Below are 19,756 nucleotides of genomic sequence, written 5' to 3'. Positions count from 1 at the left end.
ACCGGCAGGACCGTGGCACGCAGGAGGATCACGCTATTGCCCCCAGTCCTCCTCCTCTCACCCCGCCCGAACAGGTCTGACCAGAGGTGGTACTCGTGAATCGACCAGGACACAGACCCTTAACGTTACACATGCCCTTCTCACACACAGACACAGTCAATTCTGCCTGTATGGACGCCCAACCAAGCCGGAGGCAACACCGGGGCTCGAACCCATGACGCTTATGTCAGTAGGCAGGGAATCTACCGCAGCACTGGCTGCCTCACTGTCATCTGAGGCACAGCACGGGGCGCACATACCCAGGACATTCAGTACAGTACAGTCAGCAACATGTGACAAAAAGTGAAAGTCTGCGGGTGTGATGTGGCAGACATGACTGCCGAGTGCAAACACAGTCAGCAGCCGCTTGTTATTTTCAGTGATGCAATACCATAGAGACAATACTGCCAAATACACTGAATACATTGATTAAGATAAAAAATAAAAAAAAACTATGTATTACTGCAATTTACTGTACAGTACACACATACAACTCCCTCCTCATCTGATGCCATTTTTGTCTCAAATTGAAATATAGCTTTCTCAAAATATGACAAAAGTTTCCCCCAATTTCTCCACTAATCTAGAAGAAATCATAATAACAAGACAACACAGAATCACTCCAGCTAAATATGAATCATCAGTAGAGTATGTCGATGATGTGTGACAAATATGTAGCAGTTTGGCTTTGGGCCAACCTTGGTATGAGCGACTCGTTTTTGGGATAGCCCGGATGAGAGCTCTAGGTGGAAGAGGCTGCGCACAGATGGCATGGAGTAGTAGCATTCCTCTGGCATTCCTTTTTAGCCTTTAGAAAGAATCCCCCCCGCAGCTGGAAGCAGCCAGAACCAGAACCAGAACCAGCCCAAAAATGGCAGGAGCATGAGAAGAAGGAGGATGAGAAGGAAGAGTGAACAGGATGCAGGTAACAGGATGAAAGCAAGGCAACAGGGTGCAGGGAGGACATACTGGAATTGGCAGGGGATGCAGAGGACCTCCTCAGTGTAGTGGGGTGCATGAAAAAACTGAAAGGAGAAACAAAAACAGACAACATGCCAACAGTCAACAAAGAGATGATAGAGTGAAGATGCACACAGCACAGCATGGCACCATGGAGTGGCTGTGAGTGACGTGTGTTGTGGACAGGGGGGAGGAGGAGGAGGAGGAGGAGGAGGAGGAGGAGGAGGAGGGGGGGGGGGGGGCAACGTAGACAAACAAGACTGTGGGTGGAAGGAGGCATGCAAAATTGACATGGAATGAACCAAAACCAGACTGTAGCCATTTTCAAAAGAAACCGAAATGAAAGTGGGTTGAAGTGGATTGTCGCTGCCCCCGTTGAAAATGATTGTATGAACCGAAACTAGTTCAGTTCTTACAGACGCCGACCAAGTTTGACCTTTCAACCCTTATAGACGACCACACGATGTTCTCCGTTCCTGTCACTTTAAAAAGGCCACGGTCTGGTTCTTGATAATAACTCATAAATATAAAGTGCCTGACAGCTACAGCATTGTGTTGGAAGCGATGTTTGAATATCTAACCAAAGGAAAGGAGGGATACATCCTGCATGTGTTTGTGTGTGTCAGTCTATGTGTGTTTGTGTGTGTCAGTCTATGTGTGTTTGTGTGTGTCAGTCTATGTGTGTTTGTGTGTGTCAGTCTATGTGTGTTTGTGTGTGTCAGTCTATGTGTGTTTGTGTGCGTCAGTCTATGTGTGTTTGTGTGCGTCAGTCTATGTGTGTTTGTGTGTGTCAGTCTATGTGTGTTTGTGTGTGTCAGTCTATGTGTGTTTGTGTGTGTCAGTCTATGTGTGTTTGTGTGCGTCAGTCTATGTGTGTTTGTGTGTGTCAGTCTATGTGTGTTTGTGTGCGTCAGTCTATGTGTGTTTGTGTGTGTCAGTCTATGTGTGTTTGTGTGTGTCAGTCTATGTGTGTTTGTGTGTGTCAGTCTATGTGTGTTTGTGTGTGTCAGTCTATGTGTGCATAAATGATCCTGTAGCCTTGTGTCCCATCATGGATTATTTCTTTTGACTCAAAGGATTAAGCAGAAACGGATCAGAAAACCAGGCCTCACGTCTGCCCAGCTGTCTGCTTGACTCTCAATTAGCACGTTTCCTTTTCATTCTGCGCGCAGCAGAAAGGGATGATAGATTAGACGGTAAAACTCCCCTCCACTGATTATATTTTGGACCATTCCGGCAAACGTTATGCATGGTTTGTTAAACATCAACATCTAACTTGGACTGTATTACATTCATTTTATTGATACATTCATTTTTCAACACCATGCGTTGTTTACATGTGCTTATTTTGGCTGGCACCAACCAACCAGGTCAAGTTCCTGATAAGATTTGGTCAAATAAAATGATTGGTGATCCCAAATCTGATAACACAGTCTTTTAACAGGTTTAGCCTGAAATACATGATTCCATCATTGGAAGAGTGAAGAGATCACTTCGTTGGCACCATTCTTTAAAGTGCTATGATTTCTGTGTAATGTGTGCTGGAGTGGAGACACCGTTATGTTGCACATTCAAAAGTAATTTAATGCTAATTAGTTGAATTATACGAGAAGTGTTACTGAAACAAAAAACACACTTCACAACCTCCCATAGGTATAGGGAAAGCCCTCAGGAAAGTTTTATGAGTTTGCTTGTAAATGACACTGCTAAATATTAGGAACTAATACTAATCCTTTTCCTTCTCATAATGTTCTGTGATTTCACACATCAGAGAGAAAATACACTGAGGCAGAGGAACTGCTTACAGGGAAATAGACTAAACAATACAGAGTAGGGATGCAAATTTGTATCAATTTCCTTAATCGATTAATTTGTCATGTTAACGATCAATTAATCGATTAATAATATTAAACAGCTTTTGACATACAAAATAGAAAATACAAAAAGCAGGGTTTTACACCTGTCTTTAGGCCGACCCAACAAGTTGATCGACCAACTAAACTTCCTGCATTAGCTGTCATTGTGCTTGTGGACGTGAGATATTCCAACATTGTCTTACAATGATTACTGTTGTGTTTTTGGGTGTAATTCTCCCACAAGGGACTTTCTGCCTACTAGCTTGGCTTTCTCTTTCCTCTGTATGAGCAGTGAAAGTTACATTTCACCCTTGTGGTGTTAAATCATTTCAGCAAAGAAAATAAAAATGAGAAAATAGCACATAGCCTACATTGTCGATTAATCTGTTAACATATAGTTTGATCGATCAAATTCTTAACGATCGATTAATCGATTAATCATTAACATCCCTAATACAGAAGCACAGAGACAAAAAGAGGGATGAGCGCCGTCAAACAAAGATAATGTGGACGGCTTGCCCAGCTGATTTCCCACAGTATAAGATCCCATATGCAATATCTCTTACAAGCACATAAGCACCTTATACTGCTGGTAGCTCCACGTTACAATGTTAAATGTCAAAGATGCATGTATTTTTTTTTTTTATTATTATTATTATTATTATTAATAAAAAAATAAAAAATAAAATTTTTACTTTTTATTATTATTACCGTACTTCTTTTCCTGTGTCTGAGCCTGTTTATCTTGTATCTTTATCGTTTTATAAAATATTGGATTTTTTTTCTCCCTCTGTGAGAGCGCTACTGTGTTAACCACAGTAGCACAAACAAAACTGCATTTTCTAAATATACACTGAAACGTGTGAAGTGTCACCCTTTGCCTTGTAGCAGAAGCAAGAAACAAAAAGATCTCACAAGTTACAGACGTACAACTCCCGAGCTGTCTCGGTGTGACTTGTGGGGACTCCTACCTTCCTCCTGATGTCTGTGAATTGGGAAAAGAGGAGGGACAGGTAGAAAGACAGCTCCACAATGTAGTAGTAATGGATGTCCACAGTCAGGGGCTGTTCAAACACACAAAGCAACAAAGTTACAATGCTAATTAGATGGTGTTGCTAATGCAAGCCATTTGCCGTAGTTGTATCAAATCATAATTCAAAGATTAGTCTGGACGTTTACCTGGTAAGGATAGTTATACCAGCACTCTTTAGTGTTCCATAGCCACGGAGTCTGAAAAAAAAAAAAAAAACACCAACTTATAATCAATTCTTTTTAAACCATACGAAACCCATAATAAAACTGGATCATATTATGAAATTGAAAAAATATAACTAAGGTTGGCACTAGAGATGAAACAAATTTTATATCACAAATTAATTATAGTGACCAAAATGATCACGGTTATCAGTAGTAGAAACAGCGTGCCTCGTCCTTATGCTCCTTCCCCTTCTCCTCTTCTCTCATTTCTACAGTCCCTCGTTTTACTCCCCTCGAGGACGCAGATGCAGACGAGCTGCTGCGCGCCGCACGACTCCCTCTCCAATTATCACTATTAGCTCGTTGCAGAATTCTGCTAGAATGGAAGTCCCCTAAACCCCCATCATCCGCTATTTGGCTTTAAGCTTGGATTTTTTTTCTTAAACTTGAGAAGATAAAATTCCCTCTCAGGGGCTCCGTAGACCGTTCCTATAAGAAACGGCAATGCCTGATAGACTACTTTAACAGACTTCAAACACTCCCCCTGAGTAAAGAGAAGAATATTGTGCCAAGACTTCCCTAGCACTATTCTTTTGCAAATTCTTTCCCCCTTTTTTACTTGTATTTATTTATTTATTTATTTATTTATTTATTTATTTATTTATTTATTATGTATATGTGTGTGTGTGTGTGTGTGTGTGTGTGTGTGTGTGTGTGTGTGTGTGTGTGTGGCCTGCCTGCCGTGCGCTGACCATACTGTGTCCCATTCCATCCTACACAACTCAATAATAGATGAATCCATTCTTAAATTCACAATAAAAGCCCGGTTACAAGTTCTGCCCACCAAATACAACCTTGCCCTCTGGTACCCATCACAACATGATTCACACTGTCTACTGCACAATAATCAGCAACCGGAATCAGTTGCGCACATTATGAACAGCTGCCCCGCTTTCAAGGGACTGTATACGGCACGCCACGACCGTATCGTGGATTTGACTGCTAAAGAACTGCGTCGTGCCACTGGACAACACACACAATTCCACATTAACAAAACTGTTCAAATTAACTGGTTTGCCTCATCCCAATCTAACAATACATTTAACAATACTGTTGAAAGCTGTCCAAATACTCCGGATATTGTCATGATCAATGAATCCACCAAGTCTGTTTTAATTTTAGAAATTGGATGTTCCTTTGATTTGTACATGGATACATGCTTCAGTTATAAATGGCTAAAATATCAAACACTTGCAAATGCCATCTCTGCATGTGGGTATAATTGTAAAATTTTAGTCTTGATATTTGGTAGCCTGGGGCATGTTCATAAAATGTGTGTGCGAGGACTCCAACTTGCTGGACTGGCAAAAAAAGCTGCAAAACAGTTGGCCAAGTACTGCTCTGTGTCTGCCATCATTGGCAGTCATTTCATTTGGAAAAGACGCTGTCACTTATACCCATAGAGCCTAATGTTTCTTTTTTTGATCTGCCTATGTCTATAGCCTACAGATAACATTGTGAGCATGATCTTGTATTGTATTGCATTGACTCTTGCTACTATTGGGTTTTGATATACGATTAATGTCTCTAATCGAAAATCCAATAAAGAAATTAAAATGTGTGTGTGTGTGTGTGTATTTCTTTTACTGTGTTTTATTTTGCTGTATGGAATCAGTATTGTATACTGAAGTTGTCTCTCTATGGACTTTCGAGGTAGTGGTAAGAGGGGATGGGTGGGAGGAGGGAAGAGATATTTGTTAAAAAAAAAAAAAATCTGGAAGGAAAAAAGTATTGTCACAATTTTACGTGTTTGACATGCATCTATCTATCTATCTGTCCTTCGATAAAAATCATTGGGACAAAAAAAATGTGCTGAAAATATTCAAAAAGTACTGATCGTTTCACCAAATTTTAGATTGAAAACTCGACCCAAAAAGTATTGATGCACTCACTGAAATCATTTCACCAAGGCTGTGCGCGTCTGCGTCTGGGAGACTGTTGCTAAATTTGGTTGATGATGGACAGGATTGACTGTTTTTTTACTGACTGTGAATTTTATCACCGTTTATCATTAAATCGGTTATCGTTTCATACCTAGTTGGCACTATACTGTAAGTTAAGATATGTTTGGTTATGTTATGTATAGTACACCCCTGACAAACACGGCATAACATGCCATAAGGCATAACATATTAACTGTGTAATAATTAACCATGTAATAACTCTCCCAAAACTGTCTCAATAACTGTGCAATTACTGTCCCAAAGCTTTGCTTATATACTGTAGATCTATAAACAACTGTGCAATATCTGACTTATAGCCTGTTTAGAATCCAGTGTTGTTTACATATACTTAGTTTGTACATAGGTATTCAACTATTATTATTATTATTTATCCTATATACAGTACATATAATGGTCACCCTACGTCACACTTATTGTATCTATCTATCTATCAAATTGAGTATGTGGGCTCTGTCCACTGTTTCAAGTTCTGAGTTCGGCCACAGCTATGCCGTTTTACGTGCGATCGGGCTGAAACCTTCAGGGTGTGTAAAGGGCACCCGTGTGGATTTTTTAATTAGGGAAGATTAATTGCCCTAAGGCTGATTGCCCTGAGGCTGAGGCTATAGATCAGTGATGATGTCATCAGTGATGTCATCAGTCTGAGGCTATATAAGTGATGGGAGTATATTGTAGGTAGAATCGGGGAGGAACCAGACGGAGACGATGGCTTCCGCCCCTGCCCCGTGGGCTGTGCGGGTGACCTGACGGGGCCGGATTCTTTAATTAGGTGATTGCCCTAATTGTCATCAGTGATGTCATCCGTGATGATGTCATCAGTAATGCCATAGAGCAGGCGAGGCCGTGACACGCAGCGATTCTGGGGTTTAAACTAAACCCCAAGAGTGGGCTTAATTCATGTGTAAAACCTTTAAAAAAAAAAGGGGGGGGGGGGGAGCAGGTGCCACTGATTGCAATATCAATGCAGTATTACACTAATTCCCAAATGAACAGTTTAAGTTCTTCTAGACGCATCGATCCCCAAAAGTACAACAGTGCCTGAGGTTCAACATTTCCTTCTTATTTCAGATCCAACACATGGATGTCAGTGTGACCACAGAAAGCTGAAGGAGCTCCTCGATGGAGACCAGCAGATGACCTCAAAGTGGTTTAGCGATAGTAAAGACCTGCTGTATGAGAACGGGTTTTGGGTCGGCGCATGCTGGATCGGTGCATAAAAGGAAACTGGGCCACCAAGGTATATTTATGAGACTGGGGAGAAAGAGAAGGGTTAAATGTTAAGTGTAATAACTCAGGAATGTAAACGAACAGCGACTTAGGGAAGACGATTGAGTTTGCATCTTCTGCACTCTATGCTATTAATAACCCCCCGGGATGCTATTAATAACCCCCCCGGGAGACTCGGGGCCTGCGGCAGGGATTGCCGGGGCAGGAACTCATTTCACAAAGTGCTCGGTCATGGAACTTGTTGGGTTGAGAAATTTCCCCCACTATGCGATCTCACCTTATGATGAGATGAATCCATCTCTGCCACAATGGCTTCACTGCTCATTTACTTGAGACACTGAGACCGTGGCCACAGCGCATTAACACCACATCAGTGTGGAGGACTGAGGCACGCAAAGATCAACTACGGTATGTCCACAGAGCAAGAACTGTTCAATGTTAATGTCCTTCCCCTTCACCAACCAAGCCAACATGAACAAAGTAGCTGTGAATAGGGAACTACAGTTGGCTCAATGCAAATTCATTCGCAAACAGACAGCGATATCTGAAAAATTGATGCTCTGCTCGGACCAAATGGATGTATTATTTAGCATAGTTCACTGGTAGGAATGAAAGACACATTCGTTGTCAGTTGCTCCTCCTTGCCCCGCACGATCCATCATCAATGACAAATCGGTGTTTGTAAAAGGTTCCGTTACAAACTGAAATGTTCCATATTAATCCATAACTATCCATAACACCTGATTTCTGCAGGAGTCTCCTTATTTGTTTAGCCCTTTCTCTTGCTGTGCTCCTGATGTGGTAATTTCTCATGATAATCTCCCGATTTCTCCGTTTTAAAGCCAGAGTGAAGTTTCTGGTATCCTATGAAACTACGGTAGATCACCATTGTTACCAACCCTGTCATGCTAGGTTGTCAGGAAACACTCCAAATTTAGGCAAAAATGTGGCCAGGGATGACCTATTTTCAAAGGGGTCCCTTTGACCTCTCACCTCAAGATATCCGAATAAAAATGGATTCATGGTGGTGGAGGTGGAGGGAGCGGTGCATGCTGATACTCCCAGCCTAATGTCGGCAGGTATGTTAATCAAACAAACACACATTTTACTGGTCAGTCACATGATTGGGGACAAAAGGATGGTTTGGGATTTTTAGACGTTTTTTTCCCCATGTTAAAACAAATCAGCAGCGCCTTAACACATTCAAAACGTTATTGCATACTTTTTGTTGCTCCCAACCTATTCCGTATACCCCCTTAAAAGGAACACTCCGCCCATTTTCAACCAGCTTTGTATCATTAGAAATTCAGTACAGTAGTATATCAGAAAACTGTAAGCAGTTTTGCAGGCATTCATTTAGTTTGACAGTTATGGTTATTTGAGTGAAGTTGTGGACCAGTGATGTCATTCATGCACAAATGACATCACTGGTCCACAACTTCACTCAAATCAACTCTCAAAAACTGGCGATGCCTGCAAAACGGCTTACATTTTCCTGAACAACTACTGAATTTGTAATGACAAAAGTCTGGTTGAAAATCGGCAGAGTGTTGCTTTAAGTGTGGTAATAGTAGTAGATTTGCTTGAAAGGACTTGTATGAGATTTGAGAGAATGGGTTCATACCTCATTGACTTGCACTAACATTGCTAACAAACGGGGCGGTATGAGGAGGCGGCTCTTGCCAATTTCTCTTTAAGCAAAACTTACCTTTTTAAGGAAACGTACTCCGTAGGTAAATATGTATAGGTAGAATGTGAATCTCCACCTGTAAGAGCAAAAGATGGCAGTGAGTAAATCAGGTTGTGCTTTTGTTTCGTGATAGGCCGATTAATCAATGGCATTTTGAGATCGTCGATATTGGCGGATGCCTGCGCACACGAGGCCACATTATGAAAAACTCATATCGGTCGACCACTAATTTTGTTATTTGTCGCTTTCAATTTTGGACTGCATTCCTCAGCATTGGGCTGAGGAATGCTGAGGAAGGCTTGTGCCGAAACGTACGTCCATTGATGTCACTGCTGCTACTGAAGGTATAGAGGGTATGCACACCCACTGGAACACGCCCCCTCAATCGGGAACGAGTGTCAAAATGAGTGTCAAATTCCTCCCTGAGCAGCAGGTGTCACTTATCTAGGCTGATTACTGCATTCAAGCTCAGTCTTGCTGTGACTCAGTCTGCGTGACCCCACAGTGACTTCTGCCTCTGTGACATCACATGCATACCCTCTATTAAAAACAACCAAAAGGATTTACTTTGAGTGCTGGCTTTTCTGTTTCTTATACAATGTAGACACAAATATAAACACACACTGTGGACAGTCGAAGTTATTTTCAAACACAACCATATACTCCCTGTGTGGTTTTGTGGGCCGTAGATGCGACACACTGTGGCATGCCATCATGTGCCCATCATGCCTGCACTCAGATATGTGCAGTGCTGTGGTGAGTGTGAGGTCCTCTTACATCTCCACACGTCTGGCATTCCAGTTTGAGTCGGCTGGGACGCCACCGAGGGAAAGACGAGACGAGACACTCCCCCTCTCCCTCTCCTGCCCTGCCCCGCCCCCTGCTCTGTGCTTTACATAAGCCTGCCTGGTACGTACGTACTGACAGTAACCACAGCTGCACAGCGATCGCTAGGCAAAGTTGTGCTGAGATCAGGGGCGCTGCTGCTGCTGCTGAGCTGCTGGGCTGCTGGGCTTACAGGCAGACACTTCAGTGATCAAAGCCTCGCTGAGCGGCGAGATGTGCACACACAGCTCACAACTGTTCAGACACAGCTCACAACTGTTCAGCAACTGCCTGGCCAACAAGCATCAACACTTGTTAAGACAACTGTGGAAGATGCTTCAGAAGAAGCCGTTATTCTTGTTGCAGGGAACAAAACCGAATTTAACCTGACCGCTTGACAGATTCCCTGTCGTCTCTTATTGAGTTTACACAGCATGCCAATATATATATATATATATATACACACACACACATACATATATATATATATATATATATATATATATATATATATATATATATATATATACACACACACATATATATATATATATATAGACACAAATATAAACACACACTGTGGATATATATACATATATATATATATATATATATATATATATATATAGAAGAGTTCATTTGCAAGAACAGGTAAATGCCATTCTTAAAATGAACAAACAACATCTGTTTGATACTCCCTGGAGTGCACATAGAAAACATTATTGAAGTGATTTATGTGAAAATTATCAGATTAATATGTTTTAGTTATGATTGACAATACACATTTCCCAAAAATAAATAAATTACAGTATAAATACATCAATATATAAAATAAAATGATAAAAAATCCAAACGGAGATACCTGTTTTTGCAAATGAACTCTTCTAATATATATATATCCCAGCTCAGTGGCCTTGTGGTCTGAGTGTCCGCCCTGAGTCTGGGAGGTTGTGAGTTCGATCCCCGGCCGAGTCATACCAAAGACTATAAAAATGGGACCCATTGCCTCCCTGCTTGGCACTCAGCATCAAAGGGTTGGAATTGGGGGGTTAAATCACCATGTGATTCCCGAGCGCGGCGCACGCTGCCGCTCACCGCTCCCCCAGGGGATGGGTCAAATGCGGAGAACAAATTTCACACATTGTGTGACAATCAGTGGGACTTTACTTTACTTTACTTATATATATTATATATATTATATATATATATTATATATTTTACCAATTAGTTTAAATGGTGTCTCCCAGTGGGGCCTACTGTGCTGTGAGATATAGTATTAGGGGCAGTGGTGGCCCAATGGTTAGAGAAGCGAGCTTGTGACCGGAAGGTCGTCGGTTCAATCCCCGGGACCGGCAGGATAAAATCTGGGCGGGGAAAGTGAAAAGGCAGCGCTTGCCCCTCCCTCATTACCACCACTGAGGTGCCCTTGAGCAAGGCCCTTAACCCCAACCGCTCCAGTGGAGCTGATCAGTGGCCAGCAGATCAGACTGTGGTTGTACTGGTCAGCTTCCAGGTATGAATGTGTGTGTGAATGTGAACAGGGCACTCCTGAAAAAGAGAGCATTGCTCTCAGTGAGACTCCCCCTGTATAAATAAAGGTAAAAAAAAAATATATATATATATATATATATATATATACTGTATATTCTATGAGATCTAAATATTCTGGACACAGTGTCATGAACCAGACACACGGAGAACAGTAAAAGTCACATTCTGTGACAGGGTAGGAAACATTCCCTGACAAGTCTCAGCCAGCGGACATGACAAATGGCATCATGCCATGTGAGACACGCGGCTTTGCATACTTTCAACTCTGTGCTGTGTGCTTGGTTCCAGCTGGCCTTAATGCTACATGTAGATTTGGGCAGCCACAGTCTGGCAAACTCATCATGGCATCTTTTTAACAACGCTAGAGGACTTTTTAACACGTTGATCACATCAAAGTGGCCTTTTTACATGGACGTTTGTTCAAGACAATCGACACCAGAGATAACATTAGCACGTAACACATGGCCGGTGGATGCTGGCATGATCTACTCCGCTTGAGTCGGTCTGTGTGGGAAGTGGGAACGCCCACAAAATGTTACTACGGCTGGCGCGCGAGACTAGACAGCAGCGGGGGGGGGGACCCCCCATATATCTCAATGGGCTGACTCACCAAAGGACGGTGCTGCGGCTCTACACTACAGGATCGGGGATTCAAGAGCAGGTACATAGACGTCTGTTCAGATGTGCATTTACTGCGGTGGTTGAATCCCCTGATGCTGTCTGCCTGGGCTGGGCTAGCAGCTAAATGCTAACTATGCTGAATGGGGAGAACGGGAGGATTTCCCCCACCCTGACCACGCCCCCAGCCAGCTACCCCCAGCGTCTACGACGACGACGACGACGACGACGACAAGACATTGCCTAAATCTATTGTAAAACCAAACAAACTGGACTAGTCTACCTGGCACTGGGCAAAGATTGTTGCATGGCAACTGGTTCATCAAGTGCTGCTGAATCACTGCTAGTATTATGTACAGTACAATAACAAGTTAACAGCTCTCCCTGAATACACTGTTGCTGAAGACAAACCCATATGTCTTTATGGCAATATCAGTTACATTTTCAGATACAATCCTGGTCATTATTGGTTGTGGCTTGTGGGGAATAGTAGAATCTATCTAGGGATGAAATGATAACCGGTTTTTAATGATAACCGTGATAAAATTCCTTACGATAACTGTGACAAAATTCATCACGATAACCGTATGCTTTGAAAAACATGGTAAATACTGTCCATCATCAACCAAAGTTGGCAACCGTCTCCCAGATGCAAACGCGCAGCCTTGCAGAAATGAGTTCAGTGAGTGTATCAATCCTTTTTGGGTCCGAGTTTTCAATATAAAACTTGGTGAAATGATTTCTGTGAAGATTTTCACAGCAGATTTTCACAATACCGTGATAATACTGATAACGTGATCATTTCCGTCACTATAATCGTGATATGAAATCTTCAAATAGTTTCATCTCTAGTAGAATCGTGTGCTTTAACTTGTTTGAAAGCAGCTGTTTACTTGCCGCACATGGTCTAGCTGCAACCAGCTTACCCGTTGAATTGTGTTGTAACAGTGATTACAATAGTTACTGTGATTCTTGGAATGATGCTCATGTGTTCTATGAAGCACTTACAAGGTGTGTTTTGCAAAGCACAAACAGAACAGACTTGTGCCATGTTTCATGACACATTGATTAAAGAGACATTAGCATTTGAGATTTGCCTCATTACATATTCATGAAACGCACACATGCTACCTGATGAGACGGGATTATAAATGTATCTGATTGTGGACGGAGGGACAATTCTGGGGAGCGGCTTTGATGTGGCCAAAAAACCTAACGAGGAGGCGTGGCTTTATTCTAACCTAACGAGGAGGCTGGCTTTATTCTAACCTAACGAGGAGGCGGGCTTTATTCTAATTGTAGCACCCACCCAGTTTTGGATTCACCATTGAGGATTCACGCACTTGCGGGTCATTCTCGTCCATCTCATTCAACTTCCAGGTGAGCAGACTGCACACTAGCGACAGCTGCCTTCAAAGCATTCACCAAACACACGACTCACAGAAATCTGCCTTTGAGCAGAATACAATTTGGAAAAAAGGATTGATGATGAGTTGTCTTTCGGCTGCACTTTGGTGAAAGACTTGGCAATAATGGCTCTCTAACTCTACAGGCAATCATGTCTGTCCCACTTTTGTGTACTTCTCCAAATTGGTTTAGATAATAGGCATGATTTCAGATGGCCTCAGTGAAAAAAGCACGGCAGTCATCTTCCAAATGTGCTGCCAGAACCAGAACAACACGCGTCGCAAATGGCTGTTCTAGTAGGAGTCTGTTCAGCACCAACTAGCCTGGCTGGTTCTGAGGGGGGCGCCAGCGCGGGGGTGGGGAGGGGGGGGGGTTTGGTTGCCGTTGTGAATATCACTCATGCATTTACATGTGGGTTAGACACATTGACTGTATATGCATAAATATTTATATATCTCATATTGGTAACGTCAACTGATATTAGTACAGGTGCCCAATGTGTTTAGAGGATAAAAAGTCTCAAACTGTCTGTGATAAATAAATCAATAATTTAAATTAAGAATGTCAATGATCGGTTAAATTGACCATGTTAGTAGTTCAGAGGTATAGAGAAGCATTATGTGTGTTATCGTTTCAAGACTAATGTGGCAAGGGAACGTGTCTACTTGCAAATGCGTAAGTAAGACTAATCTAGTCCCATGCAATTTTAGTACATATTAACCGAGGTCAAATTTAGATATAGCAAGATAAAAATTACTAGTAAGTACATCTGTTGATAGTAGCAGTGTCACAAGAATAAGAGGAGTTTAATATTGGGTGAGTCTATGCCATTCTATTTCTCTTCTGCGTATTAGAGTCTGCTGCTTTTGGTCATTTCTTACTACTCAACAGAACTGGAGAAGAGGGAGGATGAAGAGACATGAGATGAGACAACTAGAGCTGTGAAGGGAAACACTAAAGACGACTGTGGAGAAGAGGAGATCAGGGAGGCTCCGGTGAAAGTACACTGCAAAGATTCTAATGATCATGTCAGTTAGTCTCATATTCAGTCTTAAAGTCTTATTATTTTTCTTAAAAAACATGTGAAACATTCTGCCAGTGGGGAGAAATTATTCCACTTGTTTCCAACGCGGTTTCATTTGTTCCAGGAATGTCCTAGTTATTAATATATCTTAATGGTTGATAGTGATACACTAAGTTATTAACATATCTTAACACGTTCACTGCCAATGACGTGTTAACACGTTTTCAGAATCCAGCTGTTGACTGCCAACGACGTGTTAACACGTCAAAAAAAAAATCGATTTTTTTTTTTGACGGTGGGGCGTTGATCAATCCCTTTTACGTCTCCTATACAATTATTGGAGGTATTGAATGTGTATAATCTATTTTACCGACCCACTAAGTGTTGACAGTGCTCCCCCCAGACGAGCGAAAGCAAAGAAAAAACAGCGGCGGGAGGAAGCCATTCTCAAGGAAATTGCTTGGCGATTTTACAGTCATCCAGACTTGCCCGAGCGGCCGCGCCAGCAGCAGCAGCACAGAGAGCGGAGAGCGATTTGCATAATAGATTATAGGTGAAACACACTTTGAAACACCGCAGAAAGGCCAGAATCAACATCTGCCCATCGCCCACGCATTCCCCGGCCCATCTTGACTCGCACAAGGAGCGTCGCAGGCAGGCAAGCAGCAGCAGCAGCAGCAACGCGCTTGACACGCCCGCTGCAGAGCCAGGAGGAAGGAGGAGAAGACACACGGAGGGAGGAGTTTGAAGGGAGAGGGGTGTTTCCTGCTGTTATGGAGGAAATTACTGTTCAAAACTATTGTTTAGATGTCTGACGGTCTTACTGATGCCAAAAATGAATGGTTAAAGTGACTGTTCTATCGAATTTCACAAAAAGCCATTTATCTCAAAATAGATTTTCAGACGCTGAAACCATGCTGTACTCAACGGCTAATATCTACATAACTACTAACTCTACAAACTAACTCTTTTAGACAGAGAAAGCACATATTCTATTAGTACTTTTGTGAACTTTGTGTTCACAAAGTCAAAGCAGAAAAGAATCCTCGGCTCTTGTAAAATGAGCCAGAATCCTCAAAAAAACCCTCTGGCAAAACCTACCTACAGTAAAAAAAAAACGGCTGGCAGTGAATGTGTTAATGGTTGATAGTGATACACTAAGTTATTAATATATCTTAATGGTTGATAGTGATACACTAAGTGCCAAACATCTTGGAACAAGACAGAAGCCCTGTTCACTTCACCAGCATCAAGAAAATGACACTTGATTCAAAGCATATTCCTGACACAAGTCAGTTGCATCGGAGACAATGAAAATCATGCCACCGCATCAGCAGATCTCTTTTTCAACTAGTACACGCACACACACACACACACACACACACACACACACACACACACACACACACACTCGTGGAAGTGGCTATTTTTGCGCCGCAGCTGGAGAATAAACAAAATAATAGCTCCGAAATAAACTCCATTCATATTCTTCATTATTTCCAGATCAATTGTGTCTGCTGCTTGCCTCTTTGTGAAGAGAATCGACTACAGATGAGCCACCCTGACGTCTGAGACAAAGGATGCTATCAGTCCTCAACAGCTGTATACCAGCCAGGCCAGGGGCTCATTAGAACACGGTTACTGCTGGAAGGACTGTGTGGCCTGGCCCCGTTTGGAAAATTGCACTGTTAACAACTGAGACGGATAGCATTGAAGAAACTGCGTAAAAAAACCCAATATAGTCTGCAATATAGTCACCCTGGTGCAGATAACAGCTTTGGGTGCATATAGAATGGATGTCAGCTAAAGAGTGTTCGGCTAAGCCCACGGCACATACTCCAGAGAAGTGACCAAGTCTAGTTTCTTCATGTTTTGTCATCAAGAAAACGGCTTCCCTTAAGTTTTCGGGGCTCCTCAGCGAGTCTGTATTCTGAGTCCAGTGGCCTAATCAGCCAACAGCGTGTCAAGTGAACAGCAGCCTCCTCGGGGGGCATCAGAGAAGCTGTGAGGGCTGCCTGTGCCTCCTACTGGTGTCAGACATGACTCTACTGTGACAGACACACTCACTCGCTGGCCTCCAACATCTCACGGCTGGCTAACTAACTACAGCCTTCCCTGATGATGGCAAATGCTCTAGTAATGCCAGGCAGCACCATAGCACCTGCTGCATCGTATCTACTGCCAGCACCGATAGCTGCTGCATCATATCGCTAGCTTGTCTGGGAAGCTAAGCGGGTTTGGCCTGTGGTGAATCCTGGTGCTGGAAGGGGGTATTGGATCTGGTCTCATGAATAATATCCCCAATGCCCCAGGGCAGAGACCGGGGACTCTGTTCATGAGGTGTTAAACCGAGGTCCTGACTCTGTGGTCAATTAAGAGCCTCTCGTCTCTCTTGCAGCCAGTGTGGTTTTCTTGGTTTGCATTGAGACACAGTCTTGCTCCATCTCAGTGAGTCACATCCCGTGTTATATCAGCATTTCAGCTGTTAACCCATTGATACCTGATGCAGCATTTGTGTGTGTATCCCTTTAAGACCGCGAACCGCGTCACTTAAAAGGGATACACACACAAATGAGGGATATACACGCAAATGCTGCATCAGGTATCAATGGGTTATTAACACATTAATTCTATGTTGTGTGTCTTTTTTCTCTCTCCTATTCTCTCACCAATTGGACATGGCCAATCCCCCCCTGCTGTCCCGCTCGTTGCTCCAACCCCTCTGCGGGTCTGGAGAGAGCCGTAGACTAGCACCATGCTTCCTCCGATACATGTGCAGTCGCCAGCCGCTTCTGTTCACCTGACAGCGAGGACGGACAGGGTTCCCCACGCCTTCTTCAACATCAAATTCAAGGACTTTTCAAGGCCCAATTCTCCAAATTCAAGGACCCGACATGGCAAAGTTTGAGACACGGATTGAGATGAATTACTGTTACAACACGGAGAATTTGTATAAAAACAAAAAAGAGGGAGGCTTGAATGTGTGAACACTTCTCAACTGTGCTTTGTTAGTGGTGGCACAGACTATGTGCTGCTCTCTCGCCTTCTCTAACACAACACAGCCAAAAGATATACTGTATTGTGTGAGCTGAGCGATAAGTCAGTGACAAACTTATTTACGGGTTTAAGAGCTGCTCGTTTATTTCATTCATTCAATATATATAAATTCAAGTATTTTCAATGACCCACGACTATTTTCAAAAGCTTTTAATGCCTTTAACCTGTGGGAACCCTGTAAGGAGTTTCACCAGCAGGACATGGCACGTGGGAGGATCACGCTACCCCCCCCCCCCACACACACACAAAAAGGCGCCCCGACTGACCAGGGGAGGCGCTAGAGGAGCGACCAGGAGGCATACCCTTAATCCGGCTTCCCACCCGCAAACACGGCCAGCTGCGTCTGTGGAAACGTCTGACCAAGCCGGACGTACCGCTGCTGGGAATCGAACCCCGTGTTGTGTGTCTTTGGTCAACAACAAACAGTAAACAATGTTCCAAGCTCATTTGCCTTACATGCTTTCACAGAAGCGCGCGAGGGTGCTGGGCTTCTCCTGGTTGCGGCGTTGTCGGAACCAGCGCTGGATGGTCCGGACGTCCCAGTCCAGCTGCTTGGACAGGCCCTCCAGCCTCTTCTCATCCGGATGCTGGCAAGACAACATAAAGACTGGTTAGGCACAGCAGTCACTGTGGTACACGTGATTTTGAGGTGGAACAGAATACTTGTGTGACATTTGTAGAAATACGTGTTGAACAACAGGGAAGACAGGAAACGCATGCGGCACCTTGGTTATAGCAGTGAAAACCTTCTCCAAGATGGCATTAGGTTGAGCTTTCTGTGGCCCATTGGTTTGGATCTTCAGGCCCATAGCACATGGTCTTGCAATGAACCTTCAATTAAAATGTGTATCATAATACAATTCTAGATTAACAGAGACAACAGGGGAGTCGTTTGTAATGGCAGGGATCGGGGGGAAAAAGTATCAAAACATCCTACTGAAGTAGAAGCACTGTTACTTTGTTTCTTTGATTCAAGTAGATGTAAAAGTACTCGAGTAAACATCACATTTACTTAAAAAGTAGCACTTTTAAAATGTAGCCAGTAAAGGTCACAGAGTTGTTGTTGTTTTTTTTACAAAGGAAAATATTGTGTTTCAGAAAAAGTATGTAAAAGTACAATGACTGATTAACAAAAACTATTCAATTAAAAAGTTCAACGACATTACAAAGGGCTACCCATTTATAATAACTGGAGTCAATGTAGTCACTTCCACCCACAGTAATCACTTTGGTCAAATGTAATCAAGGTGTAAGTGTTATGGGAGGCATATGCAAATAAACATATGGCTGTGTAAATACGCAGGTATTTCACCCCATATGAAAGGGTCTCACATCATGTCCACTTTTTTAAAATTATTATCTTTTCTGATACAGATAAACATGACTGATGAACATGTGTGAGGGGAACAGGCCTCAGTCATACTGCCTAAAGAGACACCTGACCCACATACTATGACGAGCCCTGCTGTGTCCATAATGGCTCTCTGTGGCTTTCTTGTAAAGATGATTGTAGGCAAATAGTCAGAGAGGAGGATGGTGGAAAAAAATCACATCGCAATATTGTTTAGACTCGACATTCCCAGGGTAACAATAAGAAAGGAATGATCGGGATTAGTAAAAAACGAGGCTGTTGTCAGCATGCGATTCCACACAGCTCTGAAATAGGACTCTGAGAGGACAATCATTTGGAAGCTTTGGCAAGTCTGACTTCAGTGACGACTTGTATCCTGCAACTCGCGACATGCTACAATGTGTCTCTACTGACTGATTCAAATGGTCAGACAACAACGATAGGCTACAATGTTACAGGCAGGCCTGCAGAAGAAGAAACCATGATCACCCCTGGCGCTTTGTGGGCTCGCCATAAGATGCCATTGTTTAGGTTACTGAGTGACAGACAAATCAACACACATGCTCAGTGGGCTGCCTGATGCGAAATGCTTCATTCACTGGATCGAGTCGAGATAGCGTCCGACCGCCCGTTTTAGCTCTAGAACAGCCACCCGAATCAAATGTGCATACATGTTGCCAGACCCACCTTTCGAAAACCAGCCGTATCATAAAGATGCAGAAGGCTAAAGGACACGCCAGATAGAGATCCTCGGCTTGCGGGAATGTAGCCTCATCTGTGCTCTTCAAGTCAGCCCAGGTTACATTGTGAGGGAGCCAGAACCTCTCGTTCCAAAACCACGCCAAGATACCGGCCATCGCCTTGGAGGAGCGGACACTTTTTGGACCCGGGTCGAGAGGGGGAATCGATGGCCCGCTGTCTCCTGGACTG

The 19,756-nt window shown here is 43.1% G+C and overlaps 1 protein-coding gene across 2 annotated transcripts in view; it reads right to left on the bottom strand.

The window, feature by feature from the left end:
* The window catches only part of cers6 (ceramide synthase 6), a 26,609-nt gene extending 6,853 nt beyond the window's left edge, over window positions 1-19,756 (bottom strand). For both annotated transcript variants that reach the window (XM_083641982.1, XM_083641983.1), the window contains exons 1-6: window positions 19,514-19,756; window positions 18,201-18,306; window positions 17,932-18,062; window positions 9,012-9,069; window positions 4,035-4,085; window positions 3,827-3,919 (exon numbers count right to left, since the gene is read on the bottom strand). In XM_083641982.1, the coding sequence (XP_083498108.1) occupies window positions 3,827-3,919; window positions 4,035-4,085; window positions 9,012-9,069; window positions 17,932-18,062; window positions 18,201-18,306; window positions 19,514-19,683 (609 nt within the window). In that variant the 5' untranslated portion in view covers window positions 19,684-19,756. The remainder of the gene's footprint in view (window positions 1-3,826; window positions 3,920-4,034; window positions 4,086-9,011; window positions 9,070-17,931; window positions 18,063-18,200; window positions 18,307-19,513) is intronic.

This window comes from Poromitra crassiceps (genome assembly GCF_964638095.1).
Source record: "Poromitra crassiceps genome assembly, chromosome: 8".
Lineage (NCBI taxonomy): Eukaryota > Metazoa > Chordata > Actinopteri > Beryciformes > Melamphaidae > Poromitra > Poromitra crassiceps.
This window is presented reverse-complemented; position numbering and strand designations above follow the sequence as displayed.